The 23895-nt window shown below is 40.3% G+C and overlaps 1 protein-coding gene across 1 annotated transcript; it reads right to left on the reverse strand.

Annotated features, from left to right (window-relative positions):
* Positions 1–973: 973 nt before the first annotated feature.
* On the reverse strand, positions 974–23368 carry LOC311127172 (DNA-binding protein Ikaros-like). Its single transcript, XM_084158951.1, is given in 9 exon segments — positions 974–2573; positions 3160–3294; positions 4152–4277; positions 4791–4958; positions 7325–7606; positions 17970–18092; positions 18388–18441; positions 23064–23284; positions 23286–23368. Coding segments are annotated over 9 exon segments (1887 nt in total). The 5' UTR covers positions 23357–23368; the 3' UTR covers positions 974–1866.
* Positions 23369–23895: the final 527 nt, after the last annotated feature.

A 23895-nucleotide genomic window follows, 5' to 3' on the forward strand; every position in this document is an offset into this window, starting at 1 on the left:
CTGCTCTATTGCTAGATCTTTTAAACTATAGTAAATTGCTTAATCAACTTCTCTGTCCTTTAAGCCATGATGTACCACTGCTTGGTGATCATGTGGTTTCATTATATCATTAATACTTTTATATTTCAATCTCTAAACTACCCTAATATTCCTTTCTGAAAATAACAGGTAGGTTGGGCACATATGCAAATGCTTAGTTGCCTGAACCTGATAGTAAGGACACTTTAGCAAACCCATATTGGAGTTAAAAACCATGAAAAGTATCTGTGTACTTTTAAATACTCTAAGTATTCATTTATTCATCATGAATTAAGTTGGCCGCAATCTTTTTACTTAAAAAATATAGATATATTTTTGTACCAGGAGTATACATGTCAATCATTCACTCTGTTGTTCCTTGACCATTAGCAGCTACATTTTGAATGACTGGAATATTGTGAACTTAACGATTTAGGAAAGCTTGAGAAAGTGCAATTACATTTCTATATTTCTATCAATTTATTTATCTCTTTGGTTATCATGGCAGCATGGTTTGGTAATGAAAGAATTGAGAGGGTTGCTCACTCAAATGTTTCGGGTCATGTACTATACTTATAGCTTTGCCTAGGCTATATTCTCGATGGCTGAAATGTACAGAGCAAACACAGTTATCTATTCAATGGGATATTGTCAGTTCATTAACATTAACTTTTAAATGTATTAATGTGCCAGATGGTGCACCCTAATGATTATGAATTGCTTTAAATAACTACAATGGATTGCCATTCAAATATCCAGGGGTAGAAATGGAATAGTGTGAAAAGTTGTCAATTTCCTACGTACATACTGTAGGTCCAGTAGGAAAATACAGTGCAACCTTTGAAATATCCTTGAAAATATTTTACCTCCAACTATGTGTAAACGGATAACAGGTATATGATGTAATCCTGCAGAAGCTTACTATGAAAGAATAACAAATAACAGTATTATTTTTGTGTATGTAAAATATCCTTTATTGATATTTTGCAAGCATGATATATGAGTGAAAATACTTTGAAAGTTTAGTCCAAATTGAGAGTAACATTTTCTCTGCCACCGAGGTAAAAAGCTGGGACAAAACCGAATCCCATCCATACTTTATATCAAACAAAAATCTTTCAGTAAAAACACTCTAGTTCAGTCATTTATTAAACTCAAATTAATGTATCACATTTGATTAATGGTAGGGAATGTGTGAACTAAACAAATCAAACAGGAAACACCAACTGTAATAAATTACCAAAAGAAACACATGCATGTGTACACGGCATAAATAATATATAAAAAGTTCATATAAAAAAAACAAGAAGTTTAAAACAAACTGTTACATTTAAGTACAATAAGGAGCTAAATCTCCTTGGGGGAGATTCAAATAGATTATTATAGTGAAGAATGAAATTGTCATGTTATGACAACTTAAATGTCAAGCAATACCTTGCCATTTAAAAGACAACTTTTTTTTGCATGATTGTATTCTTTAGAATAAAATATACAGATATTCCTGTCCAGGTAGGCTATCAGAAAACAGACATTTATTTAATGTACACAGACATCAAAGGGTAGATCAATGACTTAAAACTATACAGTATGTGACACATGATACTTAGTGCTGAGGCACAATAATTTTTTAAGTTGTTTGTTTTGTTCACTGAACAGTTATTTGAACACCTTTTGTTTTCTAAAAAAGCAGATGGAGGAATAGTTAATTTTTCCTCCTGAACATGTGAAATCAACATAAATTAGACTTGTTCTTCAACATGCAATTTCTTGACAATGTATAAAAATTGTGTGTGTGTGTGTGTGTGTTTTAGTACATGTACATGTGTATGTTCTTGAGTAAGTGTGTGTTCAGTTGGCAACTCTGTAGCGATGCTCCCCTCGGGTCATGTGTGACGAAAACTCGTAGCGGTCCTGACTGCGGTGGCCACAGAGATTGCACTCAAAGGGGTCTCTGAAGCCGTGGCAGCCCATGTGGATGGTGTACATCACGTGGTCTAGGAAGAGGATGCGGCAGTGTTCACAGCGATATGCCCTCACCTGCTCCCCCTCTCCACTCAGCACCTTGAACCCCTCCGAGGCAATCTCGATGCTGGCACGCATGGCCTCGTACTGCCGCTGCTGCTCCTCCTTCACCAGGGGCAGCACGCCATTACGTACCCCAGACGTGATGTGGTTGGTCAGGTAGATGAGGCCCGAGGCCCCGACACCTGCCCTCTCTTCATTGTTGCTCTCCGTGTCGGTGGAATCCTGGCCACTGTGGCTGGGGGAGCCGTCCTTCTCGCTGGAGGCTGACTTGGACTTTGCGAGCAGCAACAGATTTTCGGCTGCGCTGTCCTTGGCTGACAGGCCGTGGCCCTCTGGAGGGGGCTTGTGGAGGGGGAACATGGCGCTCATGACCCCCATGTCAGAAGAGGTTGGGGAGGTCTGGATGAGCGGTCGGAGAGACTCTGCACCCAGGTAGCTGATGGCACTGTTGATGGCCTGGTCGATGACATGAGGCTGCATCAGTTCCCCCGGGCCACCCTCGAAGGAGATGTCGGAGAGGCGTTTCTCACCTGAGGGTTAGAAAGGGAAAACAGATGAACACCAATGTTAGCCTACAATTCAAATTTAAAAAAAACTCTGATTCCTGATATCAAACATTACAAGCACTTATGTTTACCTGTAGTTCTAGTGATCAATTTATTGGTCACGTTTGACTTATATTGAAAGGTGATTCTCCTTATTTAGAATATTCCGTTCTTTGCATTTTTCTCATGGCTGATTACTTAGTTTTATTTGTTGTTATTTCTAACATATTTTGTAAATATATTCTTATTGTTAATTTAAGAAAGAGTCATCTTCAAATAAATGTATAATACACCAAGCGTAAGAATCAAGTTGAAATCAATGAAAATATTCTGTTTGCTCAACTTAAATAAAGCTCAAACATTGTTATAAAGATATGCAGATTCCAGGCACAAGGGTGATCATGCTGAATATGTGCTGTTTTATTAAATAGCATATTCTGCTGCGCAAAGGTAGCAAATAAGAATGCATCAAACTGAAATACACAATTCTGACAATTGGAACCTAAGTCCTGTGCTTTACAATTACAGAAATGTTTGTTGGTATACGAAGGAAGAAGACTTTATCCCTTACCTACAAACTTCTGTGGCATAGTGCTCTTACGTTTGGCTACATTATTAGCTAGTCTGTCTAGCACCAAGGCTCTGTTAGATCCCATCTGGCTTAAGTCTTCCCTCTGCTCATTCTGGTTGCTTTCTTCCTTTACTACTGGAAAGCAAGACAGAAAAGTAGGTTTCAGAATCAAAGTAGTAAAATCTGACCTGATAAAATGTATAATTACTGTATAACAGGATCTTGCTACAATTTGCTAAAGCATCCCTCCCTGACAGTAGATACAGGGCACAATGATGATGAGGCCTTTATTGACAGACATGCAGCAGTTGGTATACATTGGCCTTACTGACTAAGCAAAGCAGAGTGGTCAACCTTTCTCGTAATTTCCTCTTCTAATTTCCTCTTCTTAACCTCTGCACTCTCGCCCCACTTCCTAATGTTGTCAGTTCAGTAGGCTACATGTACATCCACCCTCAATGGATCCTTTGTATAAGAGATAGTTTTACGTGAGCAAAAGCCACATTATCTTACTATATTTATTTAACTTTAAGCCATGTTCCACATTCAGTAAATTATTATAAGATTTTAGCAGAACTGTCAATATATTTTTAACAAAACATGAACTGAAAAGATTGCAGAAAAAGTACGTCATGCTCCTATTTATGGTTCTTTGATTCACAGAATGAAGTAGTACAACTTGAAGACCTTTTTTTACCACATTTCTTTACTGAATAAAGTGTTTTCCCCTTTAGAATAACTGGGTATGAGTCAACAGTAACAGCAAAAAGCACTCCAATACATTATGGAAGCCTTGCATCTGATAGAGAAACAACATTTATTCTGCAGATAAATGTTATAAAATCTAGTCTGACCTGTTGGAGTATTGTTGCAATTTCAACATTGTTGGTGCATTAATGTTGCTACCAGAGAGAGTCCTGAGTGGTGACGAGTAGCCAAGTTCAAAGTAGGTCAACAGTGTGGGTGGAGGTGAGAGACAGACACTAACTAACCTGTATAGATGCTGTTCTGCAGCCCCATGCACTGGAGATAGTTGTGACACCGCTCCTTGTGTTCCTCCAGAGAGCTACGCTGCTTGTAGCTCCGCCCACAGTAGGCGCATTTGTGGGGTTTTCCAACTGCAAGAAGTGACAGCAGTGAGTATTGACAGCAATTAATTGAGAGCAATTTTCAAGCATGTGAGATGTCCATTGTACTGTCCATATTGTGATTGGTGTACATGTATATGTTGTATTTTGAGTTATAATAATGGCATTCTTTTTCATTCTCCAATAGATCCAGTCCCATGTTTCATTGACATGATACATTTATAATAATTTATTTGCAGATGACAGATATCCCACTGGGCAAAGAAGTCAATTCAACGTCTATTCCTCGTTGGTTCAACATAATGTCATTGAAATGACGTGGAAACAACATTGATTCAACCAGTGTGTGCCCAGTGGGATGGTTCCCACTGGGTAAGTACCACCACCTGGAAAGTTAATTAGGCCCTAAACGGGAGACATCGGAATGAAACAGGGAGGGACTACATGGTAAAAAAAAAAAAAATCTGTTGCAAACCCTTTTAAAATGTTGCATGCCCTAATGTCCACAACACACTGACCACTACTCCTATCCTCCTAACTCACCAGAGTGGGTACGTAGGTGACCGCTGAGGGCGTCTCTCCTGCGACAGGCATAGTTGCACAGGTGACACTTGAAGGGCTTCTCTCCTGAGTGGAGCTTGATATGACGCAGCAGGTTGCCTTTCTGGGTGAAAGAAGCGCCACACTGGGTACACTGGAATGGACGTTCTCCTGAGGACCAGAAACACCACACAGCAGGCTGTTAGGGCCATCACACAGGAGCAGCTGCCACTCATCTACAGTATGTATCAACACTTTACATGTAAGTGGCACATTGCAAATTAGTGTTTGCATATTTTTCACTAACATGCACACTTTTGTAATCTCTCAAATACATAACTGGAGTATAGGTGTCTTTGAGTTATGTAAATATTATCATGTAGAAAATAGGAATATTTTCAGCAAAATCTTGTTTTATGAGCTGACACAAAATGACAATAATATACATTACTGTAGATTAGTACTTTATTTGTAAGAGTAGGCCTATATGAATGGAATTATATATGTTTTATATAAACAAGGATTAATGCAAAGTGTTGACAGTGTGTGGTGAATGTATGAACATGCTTTCTCTTTTGTCATCTTACAGTATAAGATGGACCTATTTGTGATTTGTATCAGTTTATCAACCATTTGGAGTTTGTATTTTGCTTTGAGCCACACCAATGTCAGCTCGGCTCAACGAGAACAGCCTCTCTTCAGAGAATAATGAGCCAGGTATAAAACCATTGTCTGAATTTTGCTATGTGGATGCAAGAACTAAACCATCTCCAGCAATAGCGCCACTGTGGATGTGAATGTGGGGTCACAGTACTACAAGACTCCCAAGCACTAGAACACAGTGAATGATGGAGGAACTCTGTGCACAGGCCAATCAACCAGCCTAGGAGGGTTTGAGAACGGAGTGACACTTCATTTCTCCATGCACTCCCTGGCCCTGAACCTCGTAGCCGAATGGCACTTTGATCGAACAAGAGCCTTTCAGACTCAGGCTGCCAGTTCTGTAATGCACCAGTGCCTGGGTCAATTTGATCAGAAAATCTCTTTTTTTTTTTTCTCTTCTTCGTCTCTAAAATAAGAGCAGCCCATCACAATGCAAATTCAAGCTCATTTGAATAAAGTGAAGGAAACACTTTGTGTTGAGAGCCAGTCTTCCTGATCAGTGGTTCTGGAATAAACCAATATCTAGCCTCTCTGAGTGTTGTGGCATTCTGTGAGAAGGTTTTAATATGGCTTTTTTTTTTTCAAAAGGCCCCATAAAATAAGAGTTACCAGTGAAGCAGCAAAATTGTAGAAAAAAAGGAAACTCATTAAAAATGCATTTCAGGAGCAGAGACACCACAGAATATTTTCTATTTAAATAGGAGGCACTTCATTATATATTTTATTATATGTTATTTTGCATTTACATTAGTCTAGTGTTCCTTTCTTCCATTTTGGGTTTCATTAGTTTCTAAAGCTTGACAGTTAAGTGCCTTTTTGAAAAATGTTCCCCGCCACTGGTTTGGGTTCCTTACAATAGAATATCAATTCTGAATTTTGAAAAAACGTGTAATACTCGGGTAATTGCCATTTTGTGGAGATTCCATTTAATTGCTGCAGATATCCTGTTTTTCAACTGTGATATAAGGGCATGTTTAGGGATTATATTGATCATACTTTTTCAATCTTATCACACAACAAATAGATCACGAGCCACTTCTCTCATGTGATAATTTAAAAGAACACTCAGAGAATGAAAATTGTATAGTGGCTTCCTCAGTCACCCATACAGAATATACTGTAGATACTACAAATGACACATGACATACTTGACTAATACGTCAATATTTCAGTCTAAAACATCCCTTTACAGTATTATAGACCAATATATAGACTATAGCACAGCAACTATGGGAAAAGATGCCTCTGAAACTCATTTGACTAATACAAACCAATGAAAGCTCTATATTATCCACATCAAAAACTCAATAGAGTGTTTAATAACACATAATCTACTCCTGTTAAGCTCTGCCGTCATCAATTAACTCCAGTTGTTTAAGTAATAACTTTTGCGAAACAAGTATTCAACTGCTTCATTGCACTTCACTTAATGAGAAATTACATAGTAACAGTTAGCAGCTCCTGGTGCTTATCTCTTAGAATTCAACACAATCGGTGGATGCCTAGCACTGTCGCATGGTAGCCTACTTAGTGGTTAAATATACAAAAACATATTTATTAGGTGATAAGCATGTAATTATCATTTTAGATTTCCAAGTAAATACCATGTAAATGGCCAACTCTAAATATATAGTGTGAAACCCCAATTACTTGTGTTGAAGCCTATAACTCATGCTCTGTAGACAACTTTGGAATAAGACATAAGAACACAGACTAACCCTAACAGTGTTCTGTCTACTGCTCTCAGTGTCTCAAGTGAAGATAAAGACAGAATCAATCTCATCTTCTCCACTCCACATACACATAATCTCTCTGTAAGGCTACCAGTGAGCGTGGGTGCAAAGTAAGGGCGATGAGTATCGCGGATGGCTTACCAGTGTGGCTTCGCTTGTGCACCATCAGCACATTGGGGCCAATGCAAACTATCCCACAGATATCACACTTGAGCTTCCCGTTGGGCAGGCGGATACCCCCAGCCGAGGAGAAGGGGCCCTTGCTGTCGGGGCCGCCTGCATGGGAGCCGTTCACTTTGGCCCCCGAGGCATCGAGCACGCGCAAGTCTTCCGCACACTCCTCCTCCTCCTCGCCATTCATCATCATGTCAATGGCGAGCCCATTCTCCTCGTCACTGCGAGCCTCAACTTTAATGTTACAGGCTGGAAAAGAGGGCAGTGGGCCACTGTTTAGAATAGGAACATGTTTCTGGGGGACTATAGCCTACCTGTGTAGAAATATGAGTACATTACTATATTACTATCTTTGACTTTTTATGGGACAATATGTGACTGTTAGTTTAAAGGCATGTGTTTGTGTCTCCCTCTACATGACTGGTTGTTTTAGTCTATGAAGTCTATGAACATCTGTGAGACCATGCCTCACCTCCAATTAACTTACTTATAGCAATAGTTCATTACGGAGTGAGAGCATTTAAATCAGCACTTTCTGTGCAACAATCCTCAATTCAACTTTATTGGCTGAGTACACTAGGATAAACTTTGAAACAAATTTGCTGAACTCATGCAGTGGGTTCTTGTGATCAGTGTTCCAGATCAAACATAACAGATGGATAATATATACAGTGGGGAAAAAAAGTATTTAGTCAGCCACCAATTGTGCAAGTTCTCCCACTTAAAAAGATGAGAGAGGCCTGTAATTTTCTTCATAGGTACACGTCAACTATGACAGACAAAATGAGAAAATAAAATCCAGAAAATCACATTGTAGGATTTTTAATGAATTTATTTGCAAATTATGGTGGAAAATAAGTATTTGGTCAATAACAAAAGTTTCTCAATACTTTGTTATATACCCTTTGTTGGCAATGACACAGGTCAAACGTTTTCTGTAAGTCTTCACAAGGTTTTCACACACTGTTGCTGGTATTTTGGCCCATTCCTCCATGCAGATCTCCTCTAGAGCAGTGTTGTTTTGGGGCTGTCGCTTGGCAACACGGACTTTCAACTCCCTCCAAAGATTTTCTATGGGGTTGAGATCTGGAGACTGGCTAGGCCACTCCAGGACCTTGAAATGCTTCTTACGAAGCCACTCCTTCGTTGCCCGGGCGGTGTGTTTGGGATCATTGTCATGCTGAAAGACCCAGCCACGTTTCATCTTCAATGCCCTTGCTGATGGAAGGAGGTTTTCACTCAAAATCTCACGATACATGGCCCCATTCATTCTTTCCTTTACACGGATCAGTCGTCCTGGTCCCTTTGGAGAAAAACAGCCCCAAAGCATGATGTTTCCACCCCCATGCTTCACAGTAGGAATGGTGTTCTTTGGATGCAACTCAGCATTCTTTGTCCTCCAAACACGACGAGTTGAGTTTTTACCAAAAAGTTCTATTTTGGTTTCATCTGACCATATGACATTCTCCCAATCCTCTTCTGGATCATCCAAATGCACTCTAGCAAACTTCAGACGGGCCTGGACATGTACTGGCTTAAGAATGGGGACACGTCTGGCACTGCAGGATTTGAGTCCCTGGCGGCGTAGTGTGTTACTGATGGTAGGCTTTGTTAATTTGGTCTCAGCTCTCTGCAGGTCATTCACTAGGTCCCCCGTGTGGTTCTGGGATTTTTGCTCACCGTTCTTGTGATCATTTTGACCCCACGGGGTGAGATCTTGCGTGGAGCCCCAGATCGAGGGAGATTATCAGTGGTCTTGTATGTCTTCCATTTCCTAATAATTGCTCCCACAGTTGATTTATTCAAACCAAGCTGCTTACCTATTGCAGATTCAGTCTTCCCAGCCTGGTGCAGGTCTACAATTTTGTTTCTTGTGTCCTTTGACAGCTCTTTGGTCTTGGCCATAGTGGAGTTTGGAGTGTGACTGTTTGAGGTTGTGGACAGGTGTCTTTTATACTGATAACAAGTTCAAACAGGTGCCATTAATACAGGTAACGAGTGGAGGACAGAGGAGCCTCTTAAAGAAGAAGTTACAGGTCTGTGAGAGCCAGAATTCTTGCTTGTTTGTAGGTGACCAAATACTTATTTTCCACCATAATTTGCAAATAAATTCATAAAAAATCCTACAATGTGATTTTCTGATTTTTTTTCCTCAATTTGTCTGTCATATTTGACGTGTACCTATGATGAAAATTACAGGCCGCTCTCATCTTTTTAAGTGGGAGAACTTGCACAATTGGTGGCTGACTAAATACTTTTTTCCCCCACTGTATTTATTTTAAACCTTTGCTAATGGAGATGGGGAAACTCATACTGCATCTCTCATCATCACTCTTCTGTGAAAATGACAGCAAGATAAACAGGAAACAGAGACACAGGAAGCCGTGTGAAACTAAGGATGGCAACGGTGTCAACCAGACCAACAAACTATGGTAAAAACACACACACGCATGCACGTACGCGCGCACACACACACACATGCACACACACACGCCCACCAAACAAGTAAGGGATAAAACAATAACTTAAAAACACTATCTGAACACATAGCCCATTAGGCTAAAACTGATTGAATCGACGTTGTTTCTATATCATTTCAACAACAAAAATTCAATGTGAAGATGTTGAATCAACGTGGAAAACTGATTTAATTTTTAAAAAGTCATCAAAGTAAGGGAATTTTGTATTTTTTCACCCAACTTTTAACCTAAATCCAATGACATGGTGAAATGTTTTGTTTATTTCCTGTTGAATTCACTTTAGTTGACAACTCAACCAAATGTAAATCAAAACTAGACGTTGAACTGACGTCTGTGCCCAGTGGTAGGTAGCTCTCCAAAAATTCAAACAATAATACTGATTTCAACTGCCCCCTTAGTCACTTTATCCCGGCGACGGGTCTGCAGAACTGTCATTCTTTTCAATAACTTTGTAACAATCATTTTAATCAACATTTATCATCTCAATAAGCACAATAAGCACAAGTTTTAGTGGGAATAAACACTCCTTGCAAACCCCTCAACCTCATTTGCATGTTATGGTGGCTGATTTCCTCATGTGTCTACCTTGTTTGTACACCCAAAGAGGAAGAAGTGGAAATAATGAATTATAGGAATCTATAGGGGAAAAAGGGGAAGCTTCAGAAACAGGGCCGGCCTAACCAAAATACCAAGTATTATGGAGAAGTGACAGAAAGGGAAGCACAGACAAGGAATTGTAAAACGGTGTAACTGAAACAGTCTTTTTGCAGGACGCTTGTTTTCACTGACACTTTGAGGGAACAAGCTCCCATAATGCATGATTCATCCAGTGAAAGCGGAAAGGCAACTAGTGTGAACACAATGACTTTCTGTTGCTCTCAAATATAACTTCATTATCAACCTAACACCGCCAATCTTGTGATACTGGATAAAATCAGCATTTGGTATACAGTACTATGCTAACTACTCCAATAATAATATTAAACACCACATTGGTGATAGTGGACAGACCAAAGAACAAATGATGTTAGAATTAGTACTGTAAGTCCAGGGCAGCATTGTAAAAAAAAGAAAATGCTCCTCCCTCGTCTTACAACATTTTGTCTGTTGCCCTGTTGTCACGTTGCAAGTGGACACATAACCTACGTCTTTCCACTGAGATGAAGAGAACACAAAGGAAGCTAGCTAGATGAAAGCAGAAAGGCACAAAATACAACAGACGAAGAGAGAGCACCCCGGGCATAGAGGCAATGATAACTGTGAAGAGCATATTCTCACAAACCACAGATGCTGAATTAAGGCCTGCATGTCTCCAAACATGTTAGGCCTACATGTCAGGCAGAACAATAGACGTGAAGATGACTGGGTGGTGGGCTACAATATGAATACAACCATTTTCCAACTTCTACATGATTACAGTAATGAGAGAAAAATATGTTCCTACCCTCTATGGGTTTGTTGTTTGGTTAATGTAATGCAGAAAACTTGTAACATATTTGGGGGCTCGTCCGTGATTTCACTTACAGAAAGTACACTTGTTGTAGTGGTATTACCCTTTTATTTATTTAATTATTATTTATTTATTTGCACCAAAGAAAACAAGTGATAGACAACAATACAGATTTTAAAAATATATTTTAAACAAAACGGTGTGCAGGTGAGGTTGGAAGCCCAAGGGCTTATATGAATACCACACCACAAAAAACAATATACAATACATAAGTACAAAAATAAAAACGTTTTTTAAAACAGATAACAAAACCTACTAATTATAAATATATCAATGAATTGATCTGTAATAATAACAAAATAAATAAATATGTGTTTTGTTAAAATGTGTGTGTGCATGTAAATATATAAATGAATTGATCTGTAATAACAAAATAAATAAATATGTGTTTTGTTAAAATGTGTGTGTGCATGTGTGTATGTGAATGTGTGTGAGTTAGGCTATATGGAGGAGATTACTGAGTAGTTTGGTTCATCAGGCTGACCCCCAATCTTCGCTTTACCTTATTGAGGGATGATGATGTTTTGTCAATGTGAAGATAAGAATTCCAGAGTATGGTAAAACATACTTAACTATCAACATCTAGTAAAAATGTCAGAGGCAAGATCTTGTTTTTGTGCCCATAGTACTGTATTCTTTAATCATCTGCTAAGTAAATGCAGACATCTTGAGTTTCTCTTGAGTTTAGAATCTCACTGAGCCTTTCTGTTAACCTTTGGTTCTATATCATTCATAGTGGAATATTTAAGCAATAAGGCTAAGGGGTGTTCTTCTGCACGATGCGAAGTGGAGTGCATGGATGCAGCCCTTAGCCGTGTTAAACTCTGAGGTGCCTTATTGTTATTATTAACTGGTTACCAATGTAAATAGAACGCTAAACAAGTATTTTGCATCATACGCGTGGTATATTGTCTGATATACACAAAGCTGAAATGCTGTTTCAGCCAATCAGCATCGAGATCCCAAACTACCCGGTTTATAATGATTGCTAATTTGACTTAAATGTCTGCCGTTGACATTGAGAGGCAGATTTATCTCTTTGTTTGTCCTTCCCTGTGTGATTTGACACTTGCTTCCCAAAACAAGTAAATCAGGATGTGTGACCGTGTGACAAACATGATATAAACTAAAAGCCCTTCTTCCCATCCCCAATTTAGTCACAACTTCCCCATACTGGATATCTCTGAGAAGCTGCAACACAGCAGTAGTAGTTCCCTCTTCTTTTCCGGGTTCAGTGCTGTCTACCTCAGCTATGTGATAGTGGGTAAGAGAAGGGCCAGAGCGACAACATGAGGGTTGGTGTAGACCACTGAAGCTCAAGTATCTTTCCAGAGACCTTCCATGGCAAAACCATGGGCTTATTCACTTGACTTGGAAGTTAAAGAACTAAACACATACTTTTCAACACTGTAGGCTATCATATACTTAGTAAGCTTCATTGATTTGATACATTGGTACAAAAGAGACTCTACATTTCTAAGTTCACAAGCTACACTGAACAAAAATATAAATGCAAAGTGTTGGTCCCATGTTTCATAAAGAATCCCAGACATTTTCCATACGCACAAAAAGCGTATTTCTCTGAAATGTTGTGCACAAATTAGTTTACATCACTATTAGTGAGCATTTCTCCTTTGCCAAGATAATCCATCCACCTGACAGGTGGGGCATATCAATAAGCTGATTAAACAGCATGATCATTACACAGGTGCACCTTATGCTGGGGACAATAAAAGGCCTCTTTAAAATGTGCAGTTTTGTCACACAACACAATGCCACAGATGTCTGAAGTTTTGAGGGAGCATGCAATTGGCATGCTGACTGCAGGAATGTCCACCAGAGCTGTTGCCAGAGAATTGAATGTTAATTTATACCGTAAGCTGCCTCCAACGTCGTTTTAGAGAATTTGGCAGTACGTCCAACCGGCCTCACAACCGCAGACCACATGTAACCATGCCAGCCCAGGACCTCCACATCCGGCTTCTTCACCTTCGGGATTGTCTGAGAGGGGTTGGGGGGGTGCTGAGGACTATTTCTGTCTGTAATAAAGCCCTTTTGTGGGGAAAAACTAATTCTGATTGGCTGGGCCTGGCTCCCAAGTGGGTGGGCCTATGCCCTCCCAGGCCCACCCATGGCTGCACCCCTGCCCAGTCATGTGAAATACATAGATTAGGGCCTAATTTATTTATTTAAATTGACTGATTTCCTTTTATGAACTGTAACTCAGTAAAATCTATTTTTGTTCAGTATAGCAAAATAATAGGAAACCCAGGTAACTGATAACAAGCCATTGGTGTTGGTTTAGATATCTAGTGTGGAAGTAAAAATAGCCTGTTGGAGGTTCCTGTAATGGGCTGCTTTTCTCACTGCCTGATGAAAATAGCCCAGTGTGTGCTAGCTTGACTGTGGAACCAACCACATGCGTGTAAAACCACGTACATGCCATGGAGTGTGACTCCTTTGAGTGTGTCAGTGTTGATTAGGAGCACCAAAAACAAAGTGTACTTTTCTACTAGCCTTGAATTTTCGGGAACTCAAAAGCTTAGCACTCGGGTCTGAAATAGACCCGGTTGTAGCGAAGACTTAATAACCCGAATGATTCATACCGAAAGAGAAATTGTGTCACCAGAAAGACATACTGTGACATGTCATTTTACTGTCTGCGTGACTGTAATGACCAAATATATTTTTAAACAATTGAATTCAATAAGGCAACTTGTAAAGCATACTTCTGTGATGATATGTCTTGTACTCCTCACACAAGGGGAATACTTTTTGTGCTTGTTGAATCATATGGTGAGGCTATGTAGGATGAACCTAGAGAAGCTGTGTAGGACGAACCTATGCTGGCTTTGGAAAGTAAATGGAAAACTGCAAAAAGCAACCTGGCTTTGAGGTCTTGAGCTTCCGTTATACTTTCAGCCTCCCTGTCTTAGTTACACAGTTCTGCGTGCGCTCTGCACTTCAGGCCCATAGCCTCTGTACCACATGATCCTGACAGATAATAATAACTCCCTGATGCATTTGGGGTTTATCAGCGAGCCAGCGATGCACTGCATAGATATAACAGTCACTTCCTCTCACACTGGTGATTAGATCTTCAAGGAGTGCAGAGCACCACATACACAAACACTTACACTCACTCACATTCAAAGACCAACACATACAACAAACACACACACACACACACACACTATTGGCTATGTTTAGGCCGACCTCTCTCCTGATTCAGGACCTCTTCAAAATACTATAAGGCCAGATATAGAGATGAAGAATCATACAACCCATCCTTAAAAAACAGACTCAACAAAGAACACAATACAGTATCTAATTTTTATCACTGATGACCGTCTCTCATTGTATGTGAATTTACAAAAACATGTTGAAAGTACTGTGGAATAATGTCTGTATCAACATTCCCAAAATTATTGACAAAAATCATTAAATTCACTTAGGAAACGCGTGTAAAAATTATAAACTGTGTGACTGTGATCTCTAAATCATAGTCCCCCTTGTGCATCAGTGAAGATTTGAGTCATTTGAGCTGTTTTTCCTAATATGTAAAATACGGCAAGTGAAATGACTAATCATAGGCTCAGCCACAAAGACAGTCATATGGAGAAAGCCATGCCTGACTGGGGGTGAACCACAGCTGCATATGCCTGGGTTTCCCATGGCCTCCTCTTCCATCTCTAGCTCAACTGCACACTTGCACAGAGCCCCCCAAAAAGGAGCATTTATTACCAAAATATCTGGAAGTATAGGGTCAAGTCCATGTAACGCTTCAGAAATTTAATCAGTTGGTGGATCATGAATAAACCTTGGAATTGCAGCTGCTGGAGGTGAAAGATTCAAAATGTCTTGTGATGATTGCTCCTCAACAAATGCTGACAGACGTTTTCACATTGACCAAGTGAATCTTGATAAAGATACATGTGTACTTCATGGTAAGTATGGCAGTTACAATACATTCCTGGTGCATGACAATGGGTATCCTTCTCGTAAACTATGGCATGCTGGCGAGGGTTGGAGTTCCTTATGTGTGCTGCTGAGTTAAAAGCTTGACAGTTGAAGTGAAAGCGTGAGTGTGTTTGCAGGTGCGTTAGCAGTGCGGTGGTGCGATGCGCTGTGATGTGCAGTGCTGATCTCCGAAACTTGACTCTGCTCCTGAAGACTTTATCTCCTGGAGTGTTGAAACTGCCTGATGGCAAGTTCTTCTTAGGAAACTCTTGCACATCCTATTTCAGTTTCCTCTGCTCTGACATGTTATTTTTGACTAAGTGCCGCCTCAAAGTGCCATGGTAAACTACACCACACAGCTATCTGGAGCTAATATGGAAGGAAGGACATTCCAATTTTACACCACAATTTATAGTAACACTTACTGTGTATTGTAGTTATCACAATGGATCACCGACACATCCCACAAACATACCATAGCTATTGGTTGAATGAGCTACTGTACTTTTAGGCATAAAATATGATATGGTTTCCCTACAGGTAGTGCAGCACTAGGGGGGCTTTTCACAAATGTACTCATGAAGCAACAATTCAAATTCCAAAACTCCATCTGGTAAATGCTGCCTGGTGTCCCCTAATAACCCAGTCATGTCCCGAGTTTAAATAAACATGTACATCAACTAATGCTAATATTATGTCCATGATATTCCCTGGCTTAATTTAGTAACATCCTCATATCAAGGGCACATTAGCCATTCCTTAAGGTTTTGCACATCATGAGACAGATCAAAGAAATGTCCAACCTTTCCTGCCAATGACCTAAATGCATCAATAACTTTTAGATTACATGTTCAAAAGAACTACGTTTGATTAAGTGCCAGATTGCAAGTAATGAGTGGGTCTAAGGGATTTTTGTTACATGTGGTAACCACTTGTTGGGATGCCGTTACGAAATGTTATGTTACTAACAAAATAGTTATGTTACTAACACATTTGTTTTTATGATATGTACAGTGAGCTCCAAAAGTATTGGGACAGTGACAATTTTGTTGTTGTTTTGGCTCTGTACTCCAGCACTTTGGATTTGAAATGATACAATGACTATGAGGTTAAAGTGAAGCTCTTTTGTAGAGTCTGTCAGCTTTATTTCTTGGGTATTTTAATCCATATCAGGTGAACCGTTTAGAAATTACAGCACTTTTTGTACATAGTCCCCATTTTAGGGGACCAAAAGTATTCGGACAAATTCACTTACACTGAGTGTACAAAACGTTAGGAACACATTCCTAATATTGAGTTGCACCCACTTTTGCCCTCAGAGCAGCTTCAATTTGTCAGGGCACGGACTCTACAAGGTGTCAAAAGCGTTCCACAGGGATGCTGGCCCATGTTGACTCCAATGCTTCCCACAGTTGTGTCAAGTTGGCTGGATGTCCTGATACACAAGGGAAACTGTTGAGTGCAAAAAACCCAGCAGTGTTGCAGTTCTTGACACACTCAAACAGGTGCCCCTGGCACCTACTACCATACCACGTTCAAAGGCACTTAAATCTTTTGTCTTGCCCATTCACCCTCTCCTCCCCTTCATTTACACTGATGAAGTGGATTTCAATAACATTTAAGTCATTTAGCAGACACTCTTATCCAGAGCGACTTACAGGAGCAATTAGGGTTAAGTGCCTTGCTCAAGGGCACATCGACAGATGTTTCACCTAGTCGGCTCGGGGATTAGAACCAGTGACCTTTCGGTTACTGGCACAATGCTCTTAACCACTAAGCTACCTGCCGCCCCACCTGGATTTACCTGGTCAGTCTATGTCATGGAAAGAGTGAGAACGTTACAGAGGCATAAATATCATAACCCGCCCAAAAAATGCTAACCTACCCTGTTTTTGTAATGGTGAGAGGTTAGCATTTTCTGTTTTGGGGAGGGGGAAGGGGGGGGGGTGATATTTACGACTCTGTAACTTTCTCACTTTTCATTGTTCACGATTCATTCAGGATTATCCGTAATCATGGTAGCATCCACATTAATGTAGAAGTGTTAGACACATATTATATTATTATTTACAATAAAAATGACTCCAAAATGACAGAATACATTATTTACCATTAATTTCTATTGGGTACAAAATTATCTGAAACACAACCAAAACAAAACAGCAAATGCATCCAACAAATGTGTAGAGTCAAAGCTTGATGTAGTCATTGCGTGCTCGGAATATGGGACCAAATACTAAACTTTTGACTACTTTAATACACATATAAGTGAATTTTGTCCCAATACCTTTGGTGCCATAAAATGGGAGGACTGTGTAAAAAAAGTGCTGAAATTTCTATTAAGTGTAGGCGGGTGTAACAAACATGTGTTGTTAATTATTAATGTATTCGTCATGTATTTCACATGATTTTTAAATCATCATTATTTTCATTATTATTAGTAACAACAGTGCTACTACTTTTGTCCTTGTGAGGGTATAAATATTTCTGAAGGTGCTCTGGAAACTGCTAGGTTTTGGGGTGCACAGGTAAAGAGGTTTGATGGCCATACTGGTCTAGGTGTAACAACTTAACTGGTTATAGGCCTACTGATGTGGGAGTGGTGCAATGGGGAAGCACAGTGAAACTTATGTGGCACAGACTTATATGATCTGTCACTCACCCATGCCTTCTTTGTCACCCCTGTTGTTGTGTTGCAGATTGGAGCTAGCAGACAGGTCCTCTGGGATGGGCATGGCCTCGTCGTTCTCCTCAGACACATCATTGGGAGTGGGGCTGTCCCTGCCTACATGGGGAAGCACCAGCAAACACCCATTAGTCACCAGAACATGGTTCATTATTGCTCATAAGTTAGAACCATAATTATCTATGTATGAAAAAAATAAAATAATTATGCACTCACTAACTGTAAGTCGCTCTGGATAAGAGCGTCTGCTAAATGACTAAAATGTAAATGTAATCTATAATCCATTACATGTGCTATGACTGTGCCACTCAGCTTGGGCTCTGTGCAACTCATGTTGTGCTTCTCTTTTCTACCTAGACATGGCCCTACCAGTTCTGAAAACAGAAGCTCTTACCTGGTATCTGAGACATCTCCTGTGCCTCCTCCGTCTCCATTCGGTGCAGGTACTCTAATGGGATAGAGAGACACAGAGATGTAGATGTGTTTAAATGTAATCAACGGCTCCACAGGGCCGAAAAAACACAACATTATAAAAAGCCACAGCTGACTAAAGGGGTGACCTCTCTCTGTACAACTCCGTCACCCCGGCAAGATCACTCTTGTCACACCGAAAGACACACCACTGTCCCCCACATTACATTACAAAGAATTACAGACATTTTCATTACAAGTCTGACAGAGAGGGCGGGCTGGGAGAGTGGCTTGGCCCCGCATGATGGGCTATGGTGATGGGGGTGCTGGGAAGGGGCTTTCAGACCACATTTGTTATTTATTGTTAATTTCCTGCCACGTAATCATCCACAAATGCAAACTGACTGCCGCAAAATTAAGCAGAAAATTAACTGGCCCTAGGTCACTGAGGATGCGGCTGTTTGCCCGTGCCAAGCTTATCGGCGCTCGTGTTCGCTTTAATTTACTGAGCATGCATCGCTGAGCGCGCCACTACCCGAGCAGAGACATGTGTGAGAGGAGCCACAATCAGAAACAAAGAGAGAGGAGAGAGAGAAAGATAAGAAAGAGAGAGAGAGGAAGAGAGAGAAAGACAGGCCGAGAGAGATGCAGAGAGGGACCCAGAGAAGGAGAGCGAGACGGAGATAGATAGAGAGGGGGAGATACAGAGATAGAGAGGGGAGGGAACCAAGACAGACAGGGAGTGTGCCAGAGAGCGAAAGTGAAGAGAGAGAACCAGGGACAGAGAGATCGATAGAGGAAGGAGAAGGCCGAGGGGCCCCGAAGTAAGTTTCTCTCGCACAAGAGGAGGCAATTTAGTGAAGAAGAGCACATCCCCTGGCCAGAGCCTGCTGCATATCTGAGGAGTCACCAGTGCGCGTGGCCCCATTAATAATGCATCCCCCTCAAGCCTGCAGCAGATGGGCACAACCACCTCAGCCTCAGCTCCGCCACTTCAAGAAGGCCCTTGGTGGAGCCGCTTGCCCGGACCAGCCAGCCACACAGGGAGAAGTGAAGCTCCCTAAAATAGCGAAGCAAGCCCAAGGGAGAAGGGGAACCTAGGCCTTCCTGTTTTACTGACAGATGGCTCCACACATTTGGAACAAATAGTGGGAAGCCACCAAGCAGCCCCCGCTGCTGTCGCAACGCACAATGTTCAGCGGACAGGCGAGTCGAGGCAGAGGTTCCACAACCCACAGACACCCAGGACCCAAGTGGGGGAGGTGGTGGGGAGGGGATTGGGGAGGGGGTAGGAAGGGCAGAGGTCATTAGTGCAGAAGATGTGCTACAGAGAGCGCAGTGAGTGTTGCGTGCTAGTGTGTGTCGATATAGGAGTAGGAGGCCCTGCCTGCGTCATCATTCTTTAGCATCTGGAGTTTGGAGGTCGAGAGGGGGTGGTAATCTCATGTGCCCTTTTTTTCTGGGCAGATGGTGTGAAGGGAAATACTGATGGTGTTGGTGGGGGACTTTGACAGAAGTGAGAAATGCATTCCCATGTTAAACCACAACCCAGTTGTGTAGGCATGTGGAGAGCAAGGTGCATGAGAACATTCAGGAAGTTGTATATTCACCTGAAGTGACACTGTTCTTACTTTTAGTATAACTACTTGAAGCTAGATTCAATAAAAATAAAATTGGGGGGAGCATTTTTCATATCATCATTTCCTGTCTAAGGTCATTTTAAACCACAGGCGTTTGTGACAAAAGACAATTAGTTGGATATCTTGCTATATCATGTTTTTTTTCTTTTCTTGTTGATGATTCTCAATATATGTTGTGTTTTGTGGATGGTTTCATTCAGACAATATTTCAGAATGACACCACCTTCTAAAGTCCAATTTGAAAAAACAAGGCACTAATGGCAATAGCTGCTTTCTGAAAGCGCCTCACAAAGGGCAGGAAGAGTCATGGCAGTGGGTCTGAGTGCGCTCAGTAAGGGGAGGAGAGACAGGAAGAGGGCTGTGGGTTCACAACACCCTCAGTCCTAACTCAAGGGATTGTGTGTGTTGTGTGTGTGTGTGCGTGTGTTGTGTGTGTGTGTGTTGTGTGTTGTGTGTGTGAGGGGTGGATGGAAGGGTGGGGTGGAAGGGCTGTGCAGAGGAGGGTGCGAACACACGAAAGGGAGCAGGATGGAGACTGAAACAGCCAAACCGTTAAACAGCCAAAGTGGACTACACCAGCACACTTTGGATATTGGGAGGAGTAAAAACGGACAGACGGGGTTTTATAATGTAAACTATAATCTAGCAACTCATATTAATCCTTAAATGTTGGAATATCAACAAAAAACATATGCAAATAACATGGGGGCTAACACAAATGAATAAATAGTCATATATGAAAATCAATACAATCTACGTGGTGATATAGAACGTCATGCTACGTTTTTCATATGTTTTTTGTGTTGTTGAAAATTAAAACAGGAAATGTATCATATCAAGTATTCTTCTTGAAATGTTTTTGTTCCCAAACTATTATTAGTATATGCTGCTTCTATCAGAAGTGTGATTCAAGACTGTACTTGAAAATACTAATTTGTTTCTCCAGAAAATTCCTTTTGACATATGGCATACAAAAACCAATCACTCATTTGGAAAATAAATTAAGAAGAGTGGCTTTTGTGGCTAATTTATTCCTAAAATATAATGTTATCAGTTTGATTAATATATTTTGATACTGAGATGGAAAAAATTATATGACTTTTTGAGTACTGAGTCTCACCTCATCCATTGCAGTGTTAAACAAAACAATATTTGTGCCATAATTTGCTCATGCCTTACCAGCGACCCACCTGTGGTTCCCAACCCAACATTTGGGGAACCATGCCCTATTACACTATACCACATAATATAATGAACAGTCATCTTTTAAAATTATAGAGTGATTTCTCATTAGCAATTAAGGAAATGTGAGCTGATGTTTGGGCACCTATTGTAAGGGTTAGATGGTCTACATTATAGGGGTGAAAGGAGTTTCCTTATAGGGTCTTCAATTGAATCTGACACACTTCATTACACTGGTTTTCAGTGAGGATCATTTTAATAACTGGCTTTCATTCGGTTTCCCTATCCTCAGTCTGCTAATAATGAGGAGGTGGATGTGTCCACAAGCATGTATTTGCAGCATTCGGTGTTCCTAATGTTTTGTACACTCAGTGTAAGTGAATTGTAATACTGAATGAAGAAGTAGTCAGTTCAATACCTATTTTTGATTTACATTTGGTTGAGTTGTCAACTAACGTGAATTCAATGTGAAATCAACAAAACATTTGATTTAGGTTAGAAGATGGGTGAAAGAAAATACGAAATTGCATTATGTTGATGACTTTCTGAAAATCCAATCAGTTTTCCACATTGATTCAACATCAACACATACATTTTTGTTGTTGTTGAAATGTGTGGAAACCACGTTGATTCAACCAGTTTTTGCCCCGTGGGAGGCAATGTTAACAAAATGGAAATATTGTTAACAACAAATTAAATCAAGTTAAAACAATATCCACATTGCTTTTGATGCTTTGTGACTACAAACTGGGCAATGCAGCAATGATATACCTTATTATTTTTAACCAAATTAATTTGTAGACTTAAGTTAGATTTTTCATTGTTGAATAGAATAACCTACGAGTTAAAGTTTGTAGAATTATATGTCCCAGCGCACAAAAGTGTGAGGTAAGTTTTGTGAACTTGTTTCCCCAAGTTTTTGTTGAATGTCAGTTTCACAACATGTTAACAGTTACTTGAGTCCTGCCCACCAATACTATCAACACACATGTCAAGTTCGGCTCAGACCAACCAATGATTGCGAACGTCTTGGGCATCTTGAAACGGGATTTCGAAGTGTATTTTTCATGTAACTTTGAGAAAGCAGAGAAACACATTACGTGTTTTATGCTGTAGGCAACGTAGTTAGTTATAGCTAACTAGTTTCAGCGCTTTCATTGAGGAGTGTTAAGATAATGTTTTTGCGTTTATTTTAACTTAGGCCTACTTCGTTTGATTTGTAATAATGGAAAGTGGACTTCTGAAATAAGAACTCCAGCTTGAATGACATGAAGTAAAATAGTTATAATCAGATATTCATTCTGGATGCGCACAGTTGCAACAGGTGCCGATCTGGTACGAAAAGTGAAAGGAGTCTATGTAAAACTTTTAAACAACAAAAACGTATTTTTGTTTTTATGTTATCCATAATTCATATAGGCTTAATCATCAATGGCAAGAAACATCGTCTAATGCTTATATATGGTCAAGATAATGGTGAGCAATTCCTGCAATCTCCAAAAAGGAGTATGGGAAAAGAGGAACATTTTTCATTATTCCATTATTTTCCTAAGTGCGTTTGATATTAACTACAACGCTGATCAAAATTGTATAACATTCATTAAACATTACAATTTCCCTTGACTTCTTGGTCAAATCAGTTACGTGCGCCGCTATACAAATACTCGCATCACAGGATTTCAGACGCTCGCGCACCTGCACCAGACTTCAGGACAACGTTTTCCAATCCGCTACATAGTTCATTTTTAAAGAGTAAGGCCCCTTCTTACTATTTAGAAATACGAATAAACGCTTTAAATTAGTTAGAAGTTAACAAGCATCGTAAAAGTTTCTCTACCTGCTATTCCTTGAGTTTGCAATATGAAGTTCTTCCAACTCTCCCCCGCTCCATGTGCAGAAGTTCGAAGCGCCGCGGCAGCCCCATGGAACTCTGCCCTCGGTCCCTCCCCTCTCCACTGTACTTCCTCTTTCCAGCCTAACATTTCAATGTTTCTGTGCTCGACTGAGGCATTTTGCTTGCTTTTATCCAGAGGTCGAGTCTGCTCGGGGAGTGGAGGCAGCAGCCTTTGGCACTTGCTTTGTATCGTGCCAATAAAAGCTGACACCAAGTAGACCATTACTGGCAGCCATGCATGAGATGGGATGAGGCGCACAGGAGACCGGACGATTCATTGTTTATTTATTTATTTCGTAGAGAAGGATGGGGACTCCTCACTTGCATATGGGAAGCTCCCCGTCTGTCACCTGTTCTGGCATGCTATATTAGTCACAGTGCAATTATAACGACAACTGTGTTGGTTTCAGATTATGTTTAAACAAATATTGTGACAGGTACACCACAACCATCATGGAAAGTTGCATCCTTTCTTGTGCTTTTGTAACAACAAATTAATATAATCTCATATACGCCCCTATACTTTTATACTATTCGAACACTTATTTCATTATTGAATCATGAATAATTCAGTGCCATTTCGGGAATGTAGGCTAGTAGGCCTATGCGATTAAACAGGCTATCACCCAAGTTTTTACATTGTTATCCCATCTTTTCAGTAGGACAGACCTTTGAGGTGGCAGTGGTTTGCTTGAAAATAGAGAAAAATAGATCAGGTGATGCTAACTGAGGTAAATGCTCTGGTCTAGAAGTCTCATTTGAAATAATTTATTCC

The sequence above is a fragment of the Coregonus lavaretus genome, assembly GCF_964263955.1.
Source record: "Coregonus lavaretus genome assembly, chromosome: 1".
Classification (NCBI taxonomy): domain Eukaryota; kingdom Metazoa; phylum Chordata; class Actinopteri; order Salmoniformes; family Salmonidae; genus Coregonus; species Coregonus lavaretus.